The sequence below is a fragment of the Arvicola amphibius genome, chromosome 12 (genome assembly GCF_903992535.2).
Source record: "Arvicola amphibius chromosome 12, mArvAmp1.2, whole genome shotgun sequence".
Classification (NCBI taxonomy): Eukaryota; Metazoa; Chordata; class Mammalia; order Rodentia; family Cricetidae; genus Arvicola; species Arvicola amphibius.
The window spans coordinates 79,762,759-79,785,038 of record NC_052058.2 but is presented as its reverse complement, the minus strand read 5'-3'; the positions used below and the strand labels follow the sequence as shown (position 1 = coordinate 79,785,038).

General features: G+C 34.8%; 1 protein-coding gene across 2 annotated transcripts in view; it reads left to right on the top strand.

The window, feature by feature from the left end:
• Positions 1-22,280, top strand: part of Kcnt2 (potassium sodium-activated channel subfamily T member 2) — a 389,981-nt gene that overhangs the window by 167,752 nt on the left and 199,949 nt on the right. For both annotated transcript variants that reach the window (XM_038349154.1, XM_038349153.1), the window contains exon 8: positions 907-1,001. In XM_038349154.1, the coding sequence (XP_038205082.1) occupies positions 907-1,001 (95 nt within the window). The remainder of the gene's footprint in view (positions 1-906; positions 1,002-22,280) is intronic.

Here is a 22,280-nt window from a genome sequence, read left to right as displayed (position 1 = left end):
TTCAGCCTCACTGAAGTTATCAGGGCATAGGCAGCATGCTTCTAGATTTGCTTTCTGAATAATACAGCCATGCCCTCCAGCCCTGTTCTCTGTCGAGTTCTTGTTCTCCTCTGAAGTCCTGTGAACTTCTTCCACCCCACTACCTGGAAAACCCATTAGTTTTTACTTAAATCATTTTAGAAATTCTCTGGCCCCAAATTCAAAGCTCCCCCACATCATGTTTGTGAACTAGTACAAATGTCTATATTATCTGGTATATCACAGAAACAAACTCACTTCTGACTACTCTTTTTTTCTCTTTCTTTCTTTCTTTCTTTCTCTCTCTCTCTCTCTTTCTTTTTTTCTTTCTTTCTTTTTTATTTTTTTTGGTTTTTCGAGACAGGGTTTCTCTGCAGCTTTTAGAGCCTGTCCTGGAACTAGCTCTTGTAGACCAGGCTGGTCTCGAACTCACAGAGATCTGTCTGCCTCTGCCTCCCGAGTGCTGGGATTAAAGGCATGTGCCACCACCGCCCGGCCCTTTTGTTTTGTTTTTGATATGGCCTCTAACTATACAGCCCAACCTGGTTGTGAATTCACAATTTCCCTTTAATAGGTCTTTGTTTACTGAGAGTACAGTTTGCCCACATAATCATAGTGGACTGGGTATGTCTGGGAGTAATAAATGCAACTTGTAACCTCTTTTTTGCAAAGAATGTGAGCTGAAATTTAGTGTTCTATTGGTCTTCCCATAGTCTGTCTTTCTAATATGAATTCTATTATAACTTCTGTCTAGATCCATGTAAAATGATAATATATTGCTAAATTCACTTAAATATACATATTATATGTACAGAGGATACATGAAATTTGAACTCATGTATATTTAGTAATTATCAAAACTTAAAATATGTTTTTCTATTATCCTAGAATGATCTTCATAGAGCCATTCAGCGAACACAGTCTGCAATGTTTAATCAAGTTTTGATTTTGATATCTACATTCCTATGCCTTATCTTCACTTGGTAAGACCATTTATAGCAGTCCTCTTACTATTTTGTTTTATTTCAGTTTTATGGGAAACTGCATTATAAATCAGGTTCAGCAATATTTGGCTAATGTAAAGTATGCTCATCATAATGCATAAAAAGTTACCTACAGAAGTGAAATAGGATCATTTTTAGTCTTGCAGACAAAACAAGAAACCCTGTGTACAATTTAACCTTGAAATTTATGGGAACTCTGACATTTTCTCAAATACTGTCAACAACCAAATCACAAGGATTATGCCTTCATGCCATGGTTGTCAAACACCCATTTCCCCTTTAAATCATTGGCATATGAGCACACTCAGGCCTGTTTTCTTCAGAGCAGAGATTTTGTTGAAGATATTGTCAATGCCCATTACTCCCTGCATGGCTCTGCATAGATTTTTAGTGTGGGACATGTTGGAATGCTGTGGCAGGAGTCTTGGCAGTGGAATGTGAAGCCTGGCATTTTGATTTATTCTGTCCTAAGTTATTTTCTCTTTTGGAAATCATACTTAACATTATAGTGTTCTAATGAAACAGAGTATATTATATCTTTGGGTTCATGTATATTTTCTTGCAAGAGAAAAATAGTAAAACAATGAGCAGAACGGTGTTTGTTTCACAGGTTATAGATTCTATTTGTACTTATCCATAACATGTTTGGCCTATTTAGAATGAGAAAAAACTGATTGCTAGTAGGAACAATCAATCTGCACACACATTGGTACATCTGCTAGATACAAACATTGCAGTCGATGTGTGTATGCAAACGGGTATATTATATCTATAAGCTATTTTGTACTAATATGTGTGGTTAATATTAAATATGCTTTAAATATGTCTATTGTATATTTTTCTCTTCAAAATGAACATAATATTGTTAATATTTAAATATAAAAATTGTAGATAATGTTTCTAACCTTTTACAAAAGACATTTATGATACCTCTAATAAATACCTAACTATGTAAATAAAATCCCCAGAAATGCTGAAATAATTTCATCACACGATACTGAAAACTCTATTAAATTAAGTGATTTCTATTGCAATGTCACGAAAAATTCTTGATTGAAATATAACATATATTCAATAACAATTTTGACCATACATAATTGACAAATTTAAAATCTCTGCATAAATACTATTTTTTCTGATGTTGTGTAATTGCTGAAAAATAAAATTAATGGTTTCTATATACAATATAAAATGAATTTAGTAAGGAAATGCTTATGTGTAGGGGATGTAACTCAGTTGTACTGTAGTTGGTGACTGCTATATGAAGATAAAATTTGATTTTGAGCTATGTACAAGAGTATTTACTAATAATGAACATTCTGTGTTGTAGTCTCTCTTTGTCTTACCTGATCTTTGAAACTGTAACAGAAACATAGTTGGGACTGGAGGGAGGACTCAATGCTTAAGAGCACTGCTAAACCAGCATATGCTCCCCACCCACCTGCAGCTCACAACCATCAGTAACTCTAGTTGCAAATAATCCAGCACTGTCTACCTCCAGGGGCACTGTACACACATGGTCTATGCACACACATGCAGGCAGATACTCATAGTTTATTTAAAGTATACTTCTGGTGATGGTGGTGGTGGTGTTGGTTGTGGTGTATGTGTGTGTTTGCACAAAGATGTGTGCCTATTTATTATAGTTTCTATTACAGCCCACAGCTTTACAGCAGAAAATTTAAAACATTTTTTAAAATTTGAACCTTGCAAATTCAGGAACTTATATTTAGATGCACTGGTGGTATTTGTAATGAAACTCACAATCTTAAAATTACCTGTTTTAGAAAGCAGCTATCTAGCTCTAAAACACATGTAGGCATCACAATTATTAACACTACAAAGAACTATTATTAAGCATCTGTCTGTGAGGGACACATGCTCAGTGCCAAACTGAAATAAGCATTAAGCTGCTGATCCATTCTTTCCAGAAAATGTGTTAAAGTGTTTTCCTGTCATTGTAACAGAATTGGACTCATCTGTCCACATTCTGGCTCCCTATCCCTCTTCATCAATAATGCTCCCTTCAGAGACAGCTGGCCATTGTGATTCATCTTGCATCTTGGTAACAAAGCAGTTGTAAACTGGTACATCCGGGAATCAACTGCATGACTTTAGCTCAACTATCAATATATTCTAACCAATAATAAGTATATTTGATAGTGCATTTGTTGTTTCTAGTTTTATTTATGTAGACTTATTTTGCAAATACTTTGCCACAAAGTTAATATTTTTGAATTCATATGCACATTTTTACATTTTCTTATTTCATAGATGTAACATAAAGATCTGCACAAATGGATATATTCTGGTTTGCTTTCCATTGTAAAAAAATCAATATACTTTTTCAGTCTTTTCCAGGAGGAAAGAATCCATTTATTTCTATGTATGATCTAGCACACGTAGTTTAGTAGCAATGGCCTTTTCTTCTGCACTTATAAATGATTTTCTGGGTGACATCTTCCTAAATTAATGAGCTTTGTGTCTTTCTTTTTCTTTCTTTCTTTTTTAAATATAAGCTCTTGGGATGTGGACTGGTAGAACCTGAGTACTGTAGCTTATGTTCACCATCAACAGAACTGCTTTATTTTTAATATTTCATTTTCTTTTACTTTATACCATAATCAATGCACAAAGTACATTTGTCTATAAAGTTAATTATTGTCTAACCACTCCTAGAATGATGTTGTACTAGAAAAAATATAGATAACTTTACATCAATTACGTTTTATGTATCTAGTAATCCAGGTTTTAGGCATTGCAGTGTTTGAAAGAAAATTCCCGAAGAGAATGACATGATTTGGTGTTATAGACGTGTTGGAATGGGTGTGGTCTTGTTAAAGGAAATTTGTCACTGTGGAGGTGGGCTTTGATGTCTCATATATACTCAAGTCACAACCACTGCCACAGGTCACCTCCTTTCACCTGTAAATCAAGCTCCTTCTTAGCACCATGACCGACTGCATGGTCCTTTGCTTCCCATCATGACTATAATAAACTAACCTCTGAGCTCTAAGTGAGTCACAGTCATTAAATGTTTTCCTTAAGAAGACTTGCTGTGGTCATTGTGTCTCTTCGCAGCAATAGAAACTCTCAGACAGGCACCTAATTTTAGGAATTAGGAAAGTTCACATATACTTATAATAGCATTACAACACATTAAGTATGAAACTTTCATTCTAAATGAAATTCTGATTCAAATGCAGCATTTTTGAAGTGTGATGACAGTGAATTATTATTTTTAAACAAATGCTGAGAATAATAATTAACAAACCAAGTTCTCAATTTGCTCCCAGATTTTAGTGGGCACTATATGTAGGAACATATTCCTTTGTGATCTATTGCTAATATTCCACTGCACCATAGTTTTGTGATGAAGAAACTGAAATACAGAGAGATTCGGGAATTTACTAAATGGAACAACTGTGTTATTCTCTCTTAAATGTTCCTTGAGTTACTGTGTCCTGTGTTAAGAAAAAAAGTACCTTCACAGCAATAAGGATAAATACAGTATCTTTACTGCCAATCTCCATGTCTGGAAAACTACTGTTTCTTGCTGAAGAAGTGAACATGAGAGTTCTCCCTAGACAGAGGCATGTGCTGTTTTTCATTTTGTGTGTCTTAGCCTCTTTGTTAGTCAGCTTTCTATCTCTGTCACAAAATGTTTGAGATAATATAAAAATGAAAATTTATTTTGATTCATTGCTTCAGAATTATTAGTGCATAGTCACTTGCTGCTTTTGGCTTGTGGCAGCACAGTGTATCATGGCAGGAGTATGTGGAGGAGGAATCCCATTTACAGTCTGCAAATCGGGAAGCATAATATCAGGATGGGGCTGCGGTTCCCAAAATTTCCCAAGACCATGGCCCGTTCAGTTAAACTCTGCAATTTGCCATTCTCTTAAGTCCCACCACGTTCCTAAAGGACAACGGACTGAAGATCAAGTCTTAAATACAGGAACTTTCATAATCATGTCAGACCTAACCTGTGTGTGTGTGTGTACATATATATATATATATATATATATATATATATATATATATATATATATAATCTAGTGTGACTGCCCCTTAAGCAATGGCTTCAGATGCAGCAGCCAAGGCTGAGGGGATTATGTTCTTTCAGGCATGGATTCTTTCAAAGCTACTAAGAAATACTGTCTTAAGCAAGATAAAGAACTCACAATTTAAGGTTTAGGTGAAATTCTGCTGCTCAGAGAAGCTGAATAGCAAGTAGCTAACTTTATCCATTAAACCTGTGTCCTTATTTCGGTTCCCACTTTAAAAGCATTGCTGCTTATGGTTGCTACTTACCACTTCCTGTCAGCTACTTGTTGACACAACCTTCTGCTCACAGGTTAATTTTATTTAATCAAGCACATCTTTGAATTGTTAACAGAAGCAGTAGGAAAAATTAAAACACTTTAAAATAATATTTCTCAATATTCCCCCCTTTTTCTAAACAAAAGTGAAAATTTTTAACTTCAACATAGTAAGACTATATAATAAGAATAATTACCAAGTAAAGATTACATTCACAGGGTACTGATTTCCAATTCATTTGTGTCTGATAAATTTAAAGAAAATACTTCATAGTCCATCTTATCTTAAAAAATTCAAATCTTTTACCTAACTTGTTTTCTATCATGTCTAGAGAAAACTGCAACTATAACTATCTGGTCTTCATCTCCATCAAAGGCACCAGGAGAATATAAAATTAGTTAAGGAAACAAAATCTGCATCACAAACAACTTACAAAAACTCTAGAAATGACAGAGACATCTGATCTCTTGGATAGTCACCCAAAGTTCCTTTGCAGTGTTGGGGCATGCGTCTTCAGCCTATTAGGCTCATAGGATCTGGCAGAATTTTCAACAAAGTAGGAAATTTGAAAGACTGTCCCACCTATACTGACAGTGTGTCAGTCACTTTCCTCAGTATCCTGCAGAATATCTGGCAGTTTTCTTCTGTTAAGCAGGAACCCTGAAGAACCACCCTGCCTTGTTTTGGCAAAGTTCAGTAGTTACTTTTTTTGTGGGCCTTGCATGTCCAGTTTATACAACATACTGTCAATCAGTCCAAACAAGAGTTGTTTTTTGTTCACATGGCTAGCCTTGCCACATTAAAATCAAACTCCATAAGGAGCTTTTTCAATGCCCATAATTTCTGAATTAAGTTGGTGCTGTCAAAAACAAATATGTCTCATTGTCATGAAAAGACCTAAATTAAAAAAAAAAAAACATTTCAAATGCCATATTTTATAGGTCTTTGAAAGGTATGAAGATCACTTATCTATCTAAGATATATCTTCATATGATCTGGAAAGCATATCTTGCTAATCTACGAATTTGATTGTTATAGATGATTAACTATTGACCGTGTTTTTGATTATCCTAAATAGTTCATAATGATATCTTTTTAGAACTTTATCTTACTTTTTAAAATGAACTGCATAGGTATATTACCTTAATCAAGAACAACAATAACCTTAAATTAGTATCAATATACAAAATCCTTTAAACAATGAATTTGTATCCACATACTTAAATCCATGCCAATGCAAAATATCTGGGATTAATAGTTGCGAATTTATTCTATATTTCTTTAAATATAACAAACATCCATAGCCCACCAAATAACTAAAAATCTTGAACAACCCAGCTCTTGAGAATGTAAACTTTGTACTCTCTATACTGCTACATATTGAATGTGTGTGAAGTATCTTTAGTGTCCAGGGGAAAATTTCAGGTAATGGCTAAGTCCTAAGAAGAACAACAACTATAGTGTTTGTTGATAGATGTCACCTGTCATCTTTCAAGAAGTCTCCCTTGATCAAACCAGATTTATATCAACCTGGAACAAATTCACAGCCTCCTTTTCCTGGGGAAACAAAAGCAAAACCAATTCTTCTAATCATTTTTTTTAAATTTCCTTTTGACAAAAACATTTTTGACATTTTAAAAGTTAAAGAATTATTAAAATATCTAGGTTAGTTTATTTCAACAGTCCCAATTTCAATTCCAGGCTTCTTAGCAGCTGTCTTTTACTTATCAACATTCAAAAAATTCAAGATCAACACAATAACATACTGGATCCAGACTCCCTCTGTATTTTCCATCATTATGTGGCTTTTTCTTTAAATTACTTTTACTGTCTCTTTAAATACTTTAATTTTTAAAACAATTTATTTATTTTTATAACTTCCTATGCTCATTTATTTATTTCTTACACTTACCATGCATATTTTTAGGGCTTTTGATTTGTTTGTTTGCTTTTTCCTCCTGAGAAACATTTAGACATTAATCTACAGCCAGATCTCTGTGCAGTTCTCATGACTCACTTTGCCTGCTTCCTGGTTCCTGAGAGCCAAGCTTAAAGCTTGCTTCCAAGTTGGAGGTTCTTCTCATCATGAATTGAATTTAACCTTCCTAGAGCTCTACAATGCTGATGCTTGCTCTGTGGCAGACATTGTTACTTTTGTTTTTTGTTCCTCCTTAAACTGTACTGGCTGTTCAAGGGCTCACCAGCAGGCAGAAACTTTTTAAAGAGCCATACACTCCCCCCTCCCCCATCTTTCTAAGGCCCTACATGGAAATACAAGAGTCCCAAGTTGGGATTGAAAATGTTGTTGCTTTGTTGTTTTTGCTATTTACTCTTTAGGGGTTTGGGGGGACCCCACCACCCAGCCCCCAAATGAATTAAACACAGAGGCTTATTCTTAGTTATGTGTGCCCAGCCATAGCTTGTCTTGTTTCTTACCATATTTTCTTATCTTAATTTATCCTATTTTTTGACTTGGGGCTTTTATCTTTCTCTATTCCTGTATACCCTTTTCTTTCTATCTTATTCCATGTCTGGTTGTGTAACTGGTTGACTAGGTTGCTGACCACTGAAGCTCTCAACTTTCCTCTCTTATTCCCTCTTCCTTTTCTCCCAGAGTTTTTCTCCTATTTATTCTCTGTTCCTGCCAGTCCTACCTATTTCTCTCTCCTGCCTTGCTATTAGAAGATCAAAAATACTCCCCACACCATCTTTGAGCTTAATTCTAAGGGCTGTAAATAGCAGTAGCAATTGTGTTTTTACTGAGGGAGCCTCTGTGGGTCCTTGCTAAACAACTCAAGGGAAGTTATTCCTCACTTGGCACTGGGATTTTGTTTGAAAGCCATTTCAGTTTTATTAGTGCAACCATTACTTTTCAGTTGCTTATAAAGTAGTAGTCTCTCTATGTGGGTCTTATAGACATCCTTAATTTTGGTTGACCATTTGTACAACCCTCAACTTTCTTAATTCCTCATACTTACTCTTCCATTTAACTGCCCCACCCAAACCAGACAGTAATTCCTATTTTTCATTATGCATCCCATGTAGTTTACTATCACTTTGGCTGGCCTCTCCCAACCTGCTACATTGCACATATCCTTGTTTTGGCACCTGGTAACTATTGACATCTCACCCACATTAAACTTGACCATCAAGGTTTGAACATGAAGGTATACATATGAAAAAGATGTATGGTATCTGTCTTTCGAGGCCTGGGTTACTTCTATCATTTTTCCCATTGATATTTTCCTGCAGATTTCATTTTTTTCCTTAGATTTCGAGATAATTTTATTGTGTAAATGTAGCACAATTTTACTAGTCATTTGATTATTGACAAACACCTCAGTTGATTTCATTTGCTTGCTTTTATGAAGAGAACAGTACCAAACTCACATATGTAAGAATTTCTATATTAGGCTGTGAAATTTATTGCCTATATATCCAGAAATGATTCTGATGGGTGATATGGTATGAAATCTCCACATTGTTTTTCATAATCAGTGCACAATTTATAATCTTAGCCAACAAGAAATGAGGATTTTCCTTTCCCACATCCTTATTTATTTTTATTTATTTTCTCTATGATTGACAATTTTTGAATCTCAATGTGGTTTTAATTTGTGTTTCCCAATGGGCTAATGATATCCAACACTTCTAAGAATGCTTATTAACCATCAGTATTTCTCCTTTTGAGAACTCATTGTTAAATTCAGTATTATTTGTTTTATTAATACTTAGTTTTTTTAGTTCTTTATCTATTTTAGGTATCAACTATCTTTCAGGCTTATTGCTGAATTGCCTCTTTGATAGTCTATTTTCTTTATGGAACAGATTATTATTTTTAATTCCATAAGTTCCCGTTTCTCAGTTATTGGTCATATTTTCTAAGCATCCATGGAACTTTTCAGAAAACTTCAGCTATGCGCTTATAATAGTGCATCAACCTGCTTTTCTTTTAGCAGTTTCAGGCATTGAGCTTTTGTGTTGTACTCCTAATCATCTACAGTTGATAGTTTCTCTCTCTCTCTCTCTCTCTCTCTCTCTCTCTCTCTCTCTCTCTCTCGTTTTATTTTTTTCTTTCAGGTTTAGGTGTTCTGTTTTCCCAGGACCATTTTTTAAAAATGTCTTTTATCCAAATTTAAGTTGTGCATGTTTTTCAAAATCAGATATGTGTAGTTCCACGAACTTATTTTTGGATCTTTTGCTCCCATTACATTGATCTATATGCTAGTTTTAGTGCAACCTTTGGGTTACCTCATTAACTATGGCTCTGTAATATGGTTTGAAATCAGTTGTTTTCCTCCCCCCTCCAAGAACTGTTTTGGCTATGTAGCAGCTTTTCTACTTTCATATGATTTGTAAGGTTTTTTAATATTTTTTTAAATAGAATGGTATATTTAGTATGAATGGGATATAGAATTATTATTGTGATTGAATTCAATATGTAGAATGCTTTTTAAAAATTGGGGTATCTTGGTTTATGAAATATGGTCTCACTATGCAGCTATGTCTGTACTGGTGCTGACAGAACTCCACACACCTCTGCTTCTGGGGTACTGAGATCAATGGCATGTGCTCCCATGGCTATCTTGTAAAATGCTTTTGATATGCTAGTTATCTTCACAATTTTAATCTACCAGTCCACAAGCATGAGAAGTCTGTCTGTCTTCTTGTGATTTCTATCGTTTTCATATTCAGAATTTAAGTTCTCATTATACTAATATTTTAGTTTATTGGATGAACTACAGCATTCATCTTCCTTTGTAAAACATTTCTGGAATCTACATGACTAATATTGAAAGGCCTATATATTTTTTCAGTTTTGTAAAACTATTTTAGGAAGCACTATTTTTCATCGTATATATATATCAAGGGAAAAAATCAGTTTTCCCTTTAACCACATCATGCCTAGCAGCTCTCAAAACACTTGGAAAATATTAAATGTTTAACACACATTTATTAGGGAATGGTAATAGAATTTTCAAGTAAGACTGTCATTTCCAATTAGAGATTTTTTTTTTCTTTTTGGGTTTTTGAGAAGACAGGGTTTCTCGGTAGCTTTGAAGCCTGTCCTGGAACCACCTGTTGTAGACCAGGCCAGCTTCACACTCCCAGAGAACTGCCTGCCTTTGCCTCCCGAGTACTGGGATTAAAAGCGTGTGCCACCACTGCCCAGCTTCAATTGGAGATTCTTAAATATACTGAGAGGCATTTCAAATAATATATTTTAAAAATTTATTTGAAATCCCTTCTTTTCATTGTAAATTCTTATGAAGCTCATGGAAGTGAATCTATAGCCCCAGCTTTTCAGGCCAAAAGCTCTGCTTCTGAGGAAGAGAATTAACTAAGTTGTATACTTATGTGGCTTCCAGGTAATTCTAATGGTTTCCACATCCATAAAAATGAATGTCCAGATAAATCACATCTGCCTCCTAATTTTGTCTCCATGTACCTTGAGAATTTTCATATTTTTGTCTTGATCAAACAAACCAATGTAAATGAAATTATCACATCTTACAGCTCTTTTATTAAGTACAAAAGCAAACAGCTCAAATACTACGCTTATGGTCATACTTCATCGTATTTTCTTCCTGTAATTATGTAGAATTGTTTTCATTTTCTCATATTAGTCTTTAGAAATTTTCTTTTATTTCCATTTGATCTAAAAACTTGAGTCCTTTTTAAACCTCTACTCATCTTACATAACTTGAAATGGAGCAAAAGCATTCTTGTGATTGGAGGGCAGCGTGAGGCAATGTGATTGATTCTGATGAGTTAAAGAGCAGCAGGGTTTAATTATCTCTAGCTGGGAGGTCATGTATGGAGTGACCACCTTACCTTCTTTTACATAGATGCAAAGGAAGTGTCAAAGAGTGGGAGAGATTTCTTTCAGCAATGGAAACAGGTTTTCTTGTATGTAAAAAAACAATTCCAAAAAAATGAAAAATTCTAACCTCTCAAAATTACCTTATGTTCCATGGGAATATTAGGTGTTGGGTGGATACTCTGCAGGAAATGAAAAATGATTACTTGAAATCATTTAATTGGAATTCGCTCAACAAATACCAAAGTGCAATTTGTGGGCTGATTTGAATGCTAATGTCTGAATTACAGGCATGGAATCAAAGTGCTAGATGCTTTCCCAGCGCAGAATGCCAGTGCTTAATTAGGTTTTCCAGTAACTGTGTAGAATGATGGGATTCATGGCAAGTGCGCAGATATTTAAGGTTATTTCTGCCACGAGATCTTTTTTCTCCCCAAATCATTTGTCCCCAAATCATTTGTTGTACAAATTGGCATTTACTAGGTGGTGAAAAAGTTTACAGTCTTGACGTTTACTTTCATTCAAGTTAATGTTTTCTTCATGCGCCATTCCAAAACTTAAAATGGCTGTATAATTAAACATGCTGTTAGCATTTGGAGAATATATGGTTTTTAAAGTGTAGGGAGAGGACGTGAATGAATATGCTTTTGTTGATGTGTAGAAGGCCTATACTGAATCAAATAACATGAGGTTTTCCAGACTTGTTTTTTTTAATATTTTGTTAACTGAGTTTTTGGTTTTTGAATTGCACAGTGCTGAAATTATTTTGTATACATACCTGTTAAAGTGAACACTATATTTTATAAGGAAGCAAACTTCATAGAAGTTTCCCAATTGAATTTAATAGTTGTCATCAGGTTCTTTTGATTTTCTTAAAACATTTCATTTGTTTTATCTTAACAAATGATTTTACTTAGCAATGGAACATTTCAAAATGTGTATGTAATTCAATTAAATTCAGTACATATTTCTTTGTATCAATCTGGCATAAATATTTCAGCATCACAGTCTTTTCTCTTTTATAATGTTGCCATTTTATGAAGCTGTAATTCACTGAGGATTCATGATGCCCCTACACATATATGTTTAGTTTGTGGATATCAACAAAAGTGTCTATGACAGTGCTTAGGTGAGGTGTGCCTCCAATGCAGACTCAGGCTGAGAAAGAATGAGGAAACATTCTCAATCAGAATGCTCCTATATATTTCTTAGCCTAGGAGCTTTGTGCTGAGTTCCCAGTGCCAAGGTCAGGAATCTGATTCGAGTCCATATTACCACTAAAAGCATTGTTCTGTCAGTGCTGCAGAGGGGACACTTGGAGGTCAATACACACCTGGGTGCTTGCTCATTTGTATGGTAAAGTACATGTCTTCTCCATGTGTCATCTCTTCTGCGTCAGGATAGACTGTCCTCTGAGTTATGACAACTGCTGTTTAGAAAAAGCATAGCAGTCAATATATGTGTTTATTATGGTTCATATTGTGCTCATGTTGTTCATGAACCATGTGCATTTCAGCCATGTTATTAAGCCATAGTGACTACACATAGGAGCTTTGTGCATTGTCTCAGAGGTGTGCTTCTTTCTTGGTACAATGGTAAAAGCACAAATGCGGGACTATATAGGCTTCGGCTGATATGGTGCTTTTTTTCTTTAGTTACCATAACATTTAGATGAATGTGCTATGTTAGTTAGTCATAACATTTGTTCTAGTTTAAGATTTGCATTGTGTGGATAAGAATCATAATACAATTACACAATTCTTGTGTGACTTATAAAATATCAATACTAAGTAAGAGGGAATGCACTTTAAAAAGTAGTGATGTATTTATTATTCTTTTTATTACTATTAACTTCAATTCCATTGGTCGACTTCTCTGTTTTTATGCCAATACCAAGCTGTTTTCAATACTGTAGCTCTGTAATAGAGTTTGAAGTCAGGGATGGTAATGCCTCCAGAAGTTCCTTTATTGTATAAGATTGTTTTGGCTCTTCTGGGTTTCTTGTTTTTCCATACAAAGTTGATTATTGTCCTCTCAAGATCTGTGAAGAATTTTGATGGGAACTTGATGGGGATTGCATTGAATCTATAGATTGCCTTTGGTAGAATTGCCATTTTTACTATGTTGATGCTCCCAATCCAAGAGTAAGGGAGATCATTCCATTTTCTGGTATCCTTTTCAATTTCTTTCTTCAAAGATTTAAAGTTCTTGTCAAATAGATCTATCATTTCTTTGGTTAGAGTTACCCCAAGATATTTTATGCTTTTTGTGGCTATTGTGAAAGGTGATGCTTCTCTGATTTTCCTCTCTGCTTCCTTATCCTTTGTGTATAGGAGGGCAGCTGATTTTTTGGAGTTGATCTTGTATCCTGCCACGTTACTAAAAGTAGGAGTTCTTTGGTGGAGTTTTTGGGGTCGCTTATATACACTATCATATCATCTGCAAATAACGAAATTTTAACTTCTTCCTTTCCAATTCGAATCCCCTTAATCCCTTATGTTGTCTTATTGCTATTGCTAGAACTTCAAGCACTATATTGAACACAGGATATTAGTTTAAGCTGGTGTGGATTTAAGGTAGGGAATTTTAACAACTTTATAATTAGGCAAACAGAAGTATGAAATAATTGCATATTGACCTGACATTGAATTCAGAAATTAGGAGTAAAAAATCTTTTGTTTGGAAAATAGAATTTTATTGAGCTATAAGTTGATAACTTAATTATCTCCTTAAAATTAGTTTGATAAAGCTTATATTTATATCATTATTTGTGTTCTTATGCATAGACACCTATGCTTACACACATATTCTGTTGTACAGTAGGTACTGAAATAAATATTTGTTACTTTTTTATAAACTGTTTCTGATAAGTGTAAAGATTTCTGTTAGCGTTTACTATATGTACAGTACTAATTATGCTATGACCTCAAGAATGTTATATTATTGGGGAAAATCTTGTAGCAGATGAAATACAGTAGCAGATAAAGAAACTGATGTTGGTAAAATATAATTTCACATAATTTTAGACAATGCTAAAAAAGACAATGGGGGGAGGACAAAAGAATCAAATAAAAACTCCTTGTGTGGCCTTAAGAAAGTATTAAGGACATTTTAATGTCTGTGAAAAATGATAATATCTAGAATTAATTAATGTACATTTTGATGAGCAAAGGAAAAAGACATATTCAGAGTTAAAGCTGACAATGTTAGCAAAAAAGAGTCAATGATTCAGATACCAGTTTCTTTCCCATATTATATGTCATACATAAAAAGGTGAGACCAGAAAGGATGATTAGAAATGCAGCAAAAAGTGGGTTTAGCAATAGAAGTAGTAATGGGGATGAATATGGATCATAAGGCCATATCTGTTCTAAGAAAGAGCTAAGAAAAACAACGTAGAGAGAAGACTGTGGAAAGGAATTCCTTGAGCCTGCCAGTCCCTTCCACTCCACCTTCCCATATTTTCTGACTCAGAATAAGGAAAAGGGCACTGGAGATGATGAAATTGTTGTCTTCTGGTGGGGAGATAGAAGAGCATGAGACTTATTCAAAAACAAATGAGTTAGGATGCACATCAGCTCATGGGATTGTTTAAACTTGAACTTCCCTGTATGGTCAACATTGGCTGTGTTGAATTCAACTACTTTGTATGGTTTCCAAAAATAAAGGGAGAAATAACTAATTTGACTAAGGCCTTTGCACCTATTAAACAAAAGATGTTAAAAAATTGTAACTAAGGGAGTGGGGTCTTCCTGGTACTGCAGCCAGTGTCCAGCTATGACACTAGGTATAAACTGGCTCCTAAGTAAAATCATCCTCATGATTTCAACCATGAGCCCTATAGGAAGAGAATGGTCAATAGTCATTCAGAAGGGTCAGTAACCAAATTAGGAACATGCGCAATAATCTAGATAAATTTGTAATGAAGTAAATGTACTCTGTGAAACAATTTGGCAGACATATATGGGGCATCTGATCATTTTTACAAGCATCAGAATGATGGAAAGTAAAGGGTGGGTGAAAAATAAGCAAATAATAGGAAAATGACACACTGTGTTGAAGAAAGCTATAAACCCAGAAATGTGGGAAAAGATATTCATTACATTACACATACAACATTTTTAACTTCAAGGAAATATACATTTTTTTCAAGTGTCCAGTGAGAAATTTACATAAAAGTCAATGTATTGACTATGTAGTATTGTGCCTCACTATAAATTCAAATACAGCAGTAAATGTAGAGACAATCAAGATGTCTAACAACATGGACAGATGAAAGAGTGTGAATATAGTTGTGAATTATGTTATGTATTATTGAATCAATGCTATTTAGAAGTCAATATACTCAAAAACCTCATTACAGGCTACAAATAGAGATCGGGCAATAGATTCCTTTAATATTTATCTATTTCTAATATTGAAGATGATATTAGTAAAAAGGCAAATGACAATAAAATAATAAATGTAGAAGTATGTAGAAGTATATTCTCTTATTTTGGAGTATTGGTTACAGCTTTATGAAAACCCAGTGATATAAATATGAAGGTGCAGTGGTAGATACAATTGTACATAGTTTGAATGAAGTGGCTGTAAAATGTGACATTTGAGAGACATTCTTTGTAGGTGGGTGGATTCTCTGAGATATAACTATGGGTCAAATAACCAGCAATTGGAAAAGAAAATTGTAAAATAATTTGCCTAAGACGTCAGAGTGTCTCGCTTAGCAAATATGAGTCATCAAGAGTGTCCATGGGCGGAACTGCTTGCAGAATGATTGTAAATTATCAAGAAACAAAAATGAAAATGTAAGCTCAACTCACTTCAGGCGAAATGAGTGGAGGTGTAAATGACATAGTTGGAGGTTTTGTGGCTGCTGTCTTATATCTGTTTTCTGTTGGTATGATAAAACACTCTGGTAAAAGCAATTCAAGGAAGAATGAATTTGTTTGTCTTGCAGAATGGGGTTCTAGTCCATGAAGGGAAGGAGGAAACAGCAGCAGGTGTTGGAACAGCAAGTTATATTGTATGTCAAGTCAAGACATTGATAATGATGAACAAATTCGACTGTTTTGCCCTTCATTTATTTATACAGTCCAGTATAAATATCTTATTGGGGAACAATGCTACCAAATGTTTGTGGGTCTTACCACCACAGACATGAACAGAGTTCCTCCTTCAGCTAATCCTAGATCCTGAAAATGAACCCTTACCATCACAGTTACTACTTTGCAAGATATCAAGATCCACATAATGACTGACTGTGAATGATCCTTGAGTCTAAAGATGGATGTAATTGCTACTGCTGCCACCCAAAATAATTCATCAAAACACAGTGAGGATGCTGCTCAAACATCTGTCCACTACACACACACACACACACACACACACCACCACCACCACCACCACCACCACCACCACCACCACCTTTCCTCTCCTTCTCCTCCTCCTTCTCCGGAAATCCTTAGTACAGTGTTTTTGTCCACAGTGTCTCCATACTGGGAGAAACCAGCCTAAAGTCAAATTGCAAGTGACTTGGGGACAGGGCTCAGTTTCAGGTCTAGTTTGCAACATATAACTAGATGTGAAACTCAGCTATTAAATGAGATTAGATAATAATGTTAGATTGTTAGATTTCTCATATATAGAGATAAAGAATAGATGAAAAATCAAAGGTCATAAAAATAGGCAAACAGGATAAAATTTTAACCAAGAGTATAGTTTTAAAATCTGATAACAACCAAGTTATGGAAATGAAAACATTATAGCAAAATAACCCTGCTTTTCAGATAAAGTGGGTCATTAGTTCTCAGTTTCATCTTCGGATTCATCGCAGAGACAAATTAGAGACTGGAATAATGTGGATATAACTGTGGTGATAGCATTATTAAGATGTGGAGAGCTTTAAGATCACTTCTTCAGTGTTTTAGTGGCTGAAAACATAACATGAAATCCTTATAAGTAACAAGAGTCTTAAGGAGGCTTCCATGGAACCCATGAGAGCTTAAATCCAAGTTATTGGCTAAGACAGTGGCCTGTGGAAATAGTTATCTATGTTGTAAGACTCCTTAAACATTGAAACTAAATTATTTGATAAATCATAGAGGATGGGAAAAATCTTAAAAAGTGCTATGTTTAATTAAAATATTCTTTTTTGAATGCTCAAAATGTACAGTAAATTAAAGGAGCTATTTTCTAGATTAAATAAAAACAAATCCAATTATAGGCTCGATGTCCTTTATTTATGGCTAGAACCCAATTATGAGTGAGTACATCCCATGTTCATCTTTTTGGGCCTGGGTTACCTCACTCAGGATGGTGTTTTCTATTTCCCTCCATTTGCATGCAAAATTCAAGATGTCATTGTTTTTTACCGCCGAGTAGTACTCTACGGTGGAGGAGTACTGAGAAACCAAGGACAACGGCAATGAACATGAACTCTACAGCTTGGACGGGCTCACTGTGAGCCTTGTCAGTTTGGTTGCTCACCTTCCTGGACTTAGGGGGAGCTGGGAGGACCTTGGACTTAACATAGTGAAGGGAACCCTGATGGCTCTTTGTCTTGGAGAGGGGTGGAGAGGGGGTATGGGTGGAAGGGAGGGGAGGGAAGGGGGAGGAGGAGGGAAACAAAAAAAAAGAAATAAAATTTAAAAAGAAAAGAAGAAAAAAGAAAAAAAAAGAAGGAAAATCCTACAAAGTAGGGTTTATTAATGGAAAAGGATAACAATAATCAGGAATAAACTCCTTAAAATTTCAAAAAAAAAAAAAAACCAAATCTCATGAAACATATATAAAAGAAGAAATTACAATAGTAAAAAAAGCTTAACCATTAATATAAAATGCTTCATGCCTCTGATTGCCACCAATATAAACTCTATACCTTTTGTTGCTAAAAAAAGAGACTGTCAGTTTAAAAATATCAATGATTTTTTTAAAAAATGAAAAATGTCTAAAAATCCTAAAGCATGTTTGAAAGAATAACATGAAAATCCAAACCAAAGAGAGGCCTGAAAGTATTCACAATTTATTCATTTTTATTATACTTTTGTGTTTCTTCTGTCTGTTGAGTGGGAGAATAAATAAAATAATAGCAACACAATGAAGAGTTAATGAAGTAAAAGAATGTAAAGCCAAGATTAGCCTGGAAACAGGTTTCTTTTCTAGGTAGGGTACTCAGGCACTGGCTGTCTAAAGATGTAGGATTTTAATTAGGAAATAAACAACATATTGTGAACTAAGCATATTTCTGGGAAACGCCTGTTCAGGATGAAGTGCCATCGGTGCCAACACTCTGAGACAGAATTTTTCTTATATTTTTGCAGAAAATGCTTTCACAGATGTCATATTAAAAGTGCTCTGAGTACTCCATGGAGAACAGGCTGTAGGAAGAGAGAAGGGCAGAGTCAGAAATTCTGGGATTCTTGAGTCTTGACCCAGTAAAAAGGTTGACTGTCATTAGATTTGACATCCATCTTCAAGAAAGATGTGAAATAGATATGATAAATTAGATATAGGGTATGAGGAGAAGGAAAACTGAATTTGATGTTTTGTTCTAAGAAAGTGAAAATGAAATGTGACATTTACAAGACAGAAATCTGGAACAGAATCTAGAGGGAAACAGACATAGAAACTCTTGTATTACAGATGCCTTTGAGAAATCCAACAGGAGACAATGAGTAAACATGGGAATACAGCCTGGAGTATGATCTTGGAGCTACCTTGCAGACCTGGCATGTGTTAGCTTACAATTGCTAGTTAATGTCAAAAGGTTAGAAGAGAGACCCCCCGGCTTGTCTGTGATCCAACCATAAGCAGGCAGCAAAGCAAGACTGTGTTAGGGTGAAGACAAGAAAGAATGTCTTTCATTTACCTATAGGATTTCAAACTTGACCATTAAGTGCACAAAACAAAAATAAATAAAACCCCAAAACTCTGAAGTGTTATGCATCAGATTTTTATGAAGTGCTGTATGACTAAAATGGATCTAAGATTTTTTTTTATTTCCCACTTTTGAAAACAGAGCCCTCTCTATACTATCCAACCCAGATGGTTGTCTATTTTAAACTGTACTCGATGTCAGTTTTTATAGAGCACTTTTATTATCATCAAAGCATTTTCCTACCATCCAGCGACCAGATCCTTGCTGGATATGTTTACCTTAAAAAAAACGCAATTATTTTTCCTTCTTAATTCCTTTGTTACCCAGCTTCTTAAATATAGTTAGATACTTATATTTTGGAGCTAACTTGTTCTCTCTCTCTCTCTCTCTCTCTCTCTCTCTCTCTCTCTCTCTCTCTCTCTCTCTCTCTCTCTCGTGTGTGTGTGTGTGTGTGTGTGTGTGTGTGTGTTATCAATTCAGGTCCTAATGATTGCAGGTAAAACAGTTTTACCAGTGCACCATCTCTCCAGCACCTGAGCTGTTTCTTAGAATCCTTATATATGAACACATATCAGGGTTCTTCTCAAAATTTCCCAGCTGAACATTTCCAATCCATTTCACAGCAGGTTACCCTCTTCCTTGTCCATACCTTTGCTAGGTTGTTGTAAAGTATGTGCCCTTGGAACTTGGGGAGGTTCACTTCAGAACTGTCTTTTTTCTATATGCATTATAAAATCTGATTTAATTATCTTTTAACCCGGGTTACATTAACTTTCACTAGTATTTTCCTTTTCACAGATTAGTTCCTTTAGTTTTCCTTAATAATTCAGCTTCATGGAGTCACTCAAATATTTTTTATAATTCTCATTATACAGTTGAATTACATTTATAATAGACTTTTGTTTTTATGTGCAAAGTTTGATATTTATTTTTAGATTCTTGATTTGCTAGCAAATTGATTTTTAGGATGTTCTAAATAGCTTATTTGAATTTCATATGAGCTGGTTCCTGCTAGTGTACCAACTGTGAAGGTAAAAAAACACTTTCAGTCCCTTACTTTATAATTGTCTTTCATATTGACCATTGAGAGCACTCAGTTTATTTTTTTCCCTTCAAGCAAATTATACCCTAAATGGTATAACTTTCCTCCACAGGGCTTTTTGCTTGTTGCTTGTTTGTCTTTCTCTAAATCTGTTCCATTTCTTAAGTATTAATTCAAACACAGTCTCCAATGCTGAGTAACCACAAGGATCTAGAGAATCTACATAAAGGCATTTGTAAACCTTAAGGTGCCATTCAAATATCCAGCAGCCATTTTACTGCCATAATTAACAGAAAATGTTAAGATTTTCATGGAAAAGATTTTCTTTAGAGGTTTGCTTCCCAGAGGCTGGAAATATGTATATATGTGTAAAGGAGCATTAATTCAGAAATAGGCTATTAATGGGTCATTTATAAGTTCCTGCCTATTCATTACACTTTTCTGGTTATTTACTGCTCGCACTTTTTTGGCTATAGCTTAAAAAGATATGTTCTCGAAGTCTTGATGTGTTTCTTTTTTAAGTAGAGATAAAAGAATATTATATAAGCATTCCTCAATGAACTTAGGCAACTTTTGAAAAATAGTAGGTTATGTTTAGTTTTTGAAACTTTAAAATGTGTGTAAGATATTTTGATAGTATCCTTCCTTATCTACCCCCATGTTGCACTTTTATGGACCGACCACCCCTGCCACACACACAGGCATTTCCTTTCTAAATACATGCCTCAAATTAATACCCTCCCTAATCCTGTTAGTGTTGCCCATATGCAATTGGACTTCATTGAAGCATAGGAAACTCCCATCAAAGAAAACTGACTCTCCTTTCCACAGCAGCCTTCAGCTCTCTGTAACTCCTCTAGCTCCGTCATCTAGACCAGCTTCTCTAGCTATGGTGACATTTTGACAGTCATTGTATCATGGAATTTCTATTCAGGTACCCATAGCACCTATGAATTTATGAGTGCACAGACCATGCCATGAATTAAAGACCTCATTTACAACCCCCTCTCCATTTTACCATCCTCTCTTCCACAATGATCCCTGAGTATTGGTCAGGGAGGTTGGCATAGATAATCAACAGCTGAACAATTGAGGGTCACTTATTCTTAGCATTCTAATACATGAATTTCTGCATTTGACCACCTCACAAAGAAGCTTCCTGACCAAAGTTGAGAACATCATAGTGTGTGGATATAAACACAAATATTTGACAACAGTTTGAGACCATGACAGCTTAGTGAAGCAGCATAAAGGTTTACACTATGACGTCCACAGAGGTAAAGGTGTTTGACAAAGTTTACAATATCAGGCATGGATTTTTTTTTTTTTTTTTTGGAGCAGGCCTCCAATCCAATCAGCAAACCATAACCTTCATGCCATTATTGAAAGATTGGATACTTGATATCTGGTTCGTCTATATTATATGAAAATGAATGCAGTGCCGGACAAAACTGTTCCATTCTTTACCACACAGAATCATGCTTAACAATTCCTGAATTTATTATGGAAGCCAGCCAGAAAATAGAATTGCTGCTAGTCATTTCAATATTTCTCTCAGTTATATAACCATGTTTTGTGGGCTGCTTAGGTGTCTCTGTGTCCTCTCTGGTCAAAAATCTGTAGAGGGACATTTTTTGTCTGGCATATTTTCATTTAATAACTAATATGTTCATGTCAATCCATGTAGTATACCTCAATTCAAACTTCTTTTATAAATTATATTTTAATTAGGTTATAACCTAGTGGGTCTCTATATGACTTTAACATATTACATTCTTTTTTAATTAACACATTGCTCCCCACTCTTTTTTGCATCTTTGTTCCAATTTTTGATTAAATCTTTAACCACCAGTATTATAGTCTTCTTTATTATACATGATCTACTTACTATCCCATCTATGTTTTTACTTGGCTTGTAATACAGATACTTTGTCACATCAATTACAGATAAATGTATGAGAAGGTGGGGAAAAAGTTAGGGTAAATTACTATATAAATTTCACATAAGGTTTGTTGGTTGGAGGGTGGATGGGTTTTGGAGAAATGAGAGTGTGGGGAAGAGTTAGGGTAAATACATATGTATGTATACATATGTAAAAGTATATATGTACACACAAATACACACACACACACATATATATATATACACATACATATATATGTAGTATACCGAGGTATACTACATGGATTGACATG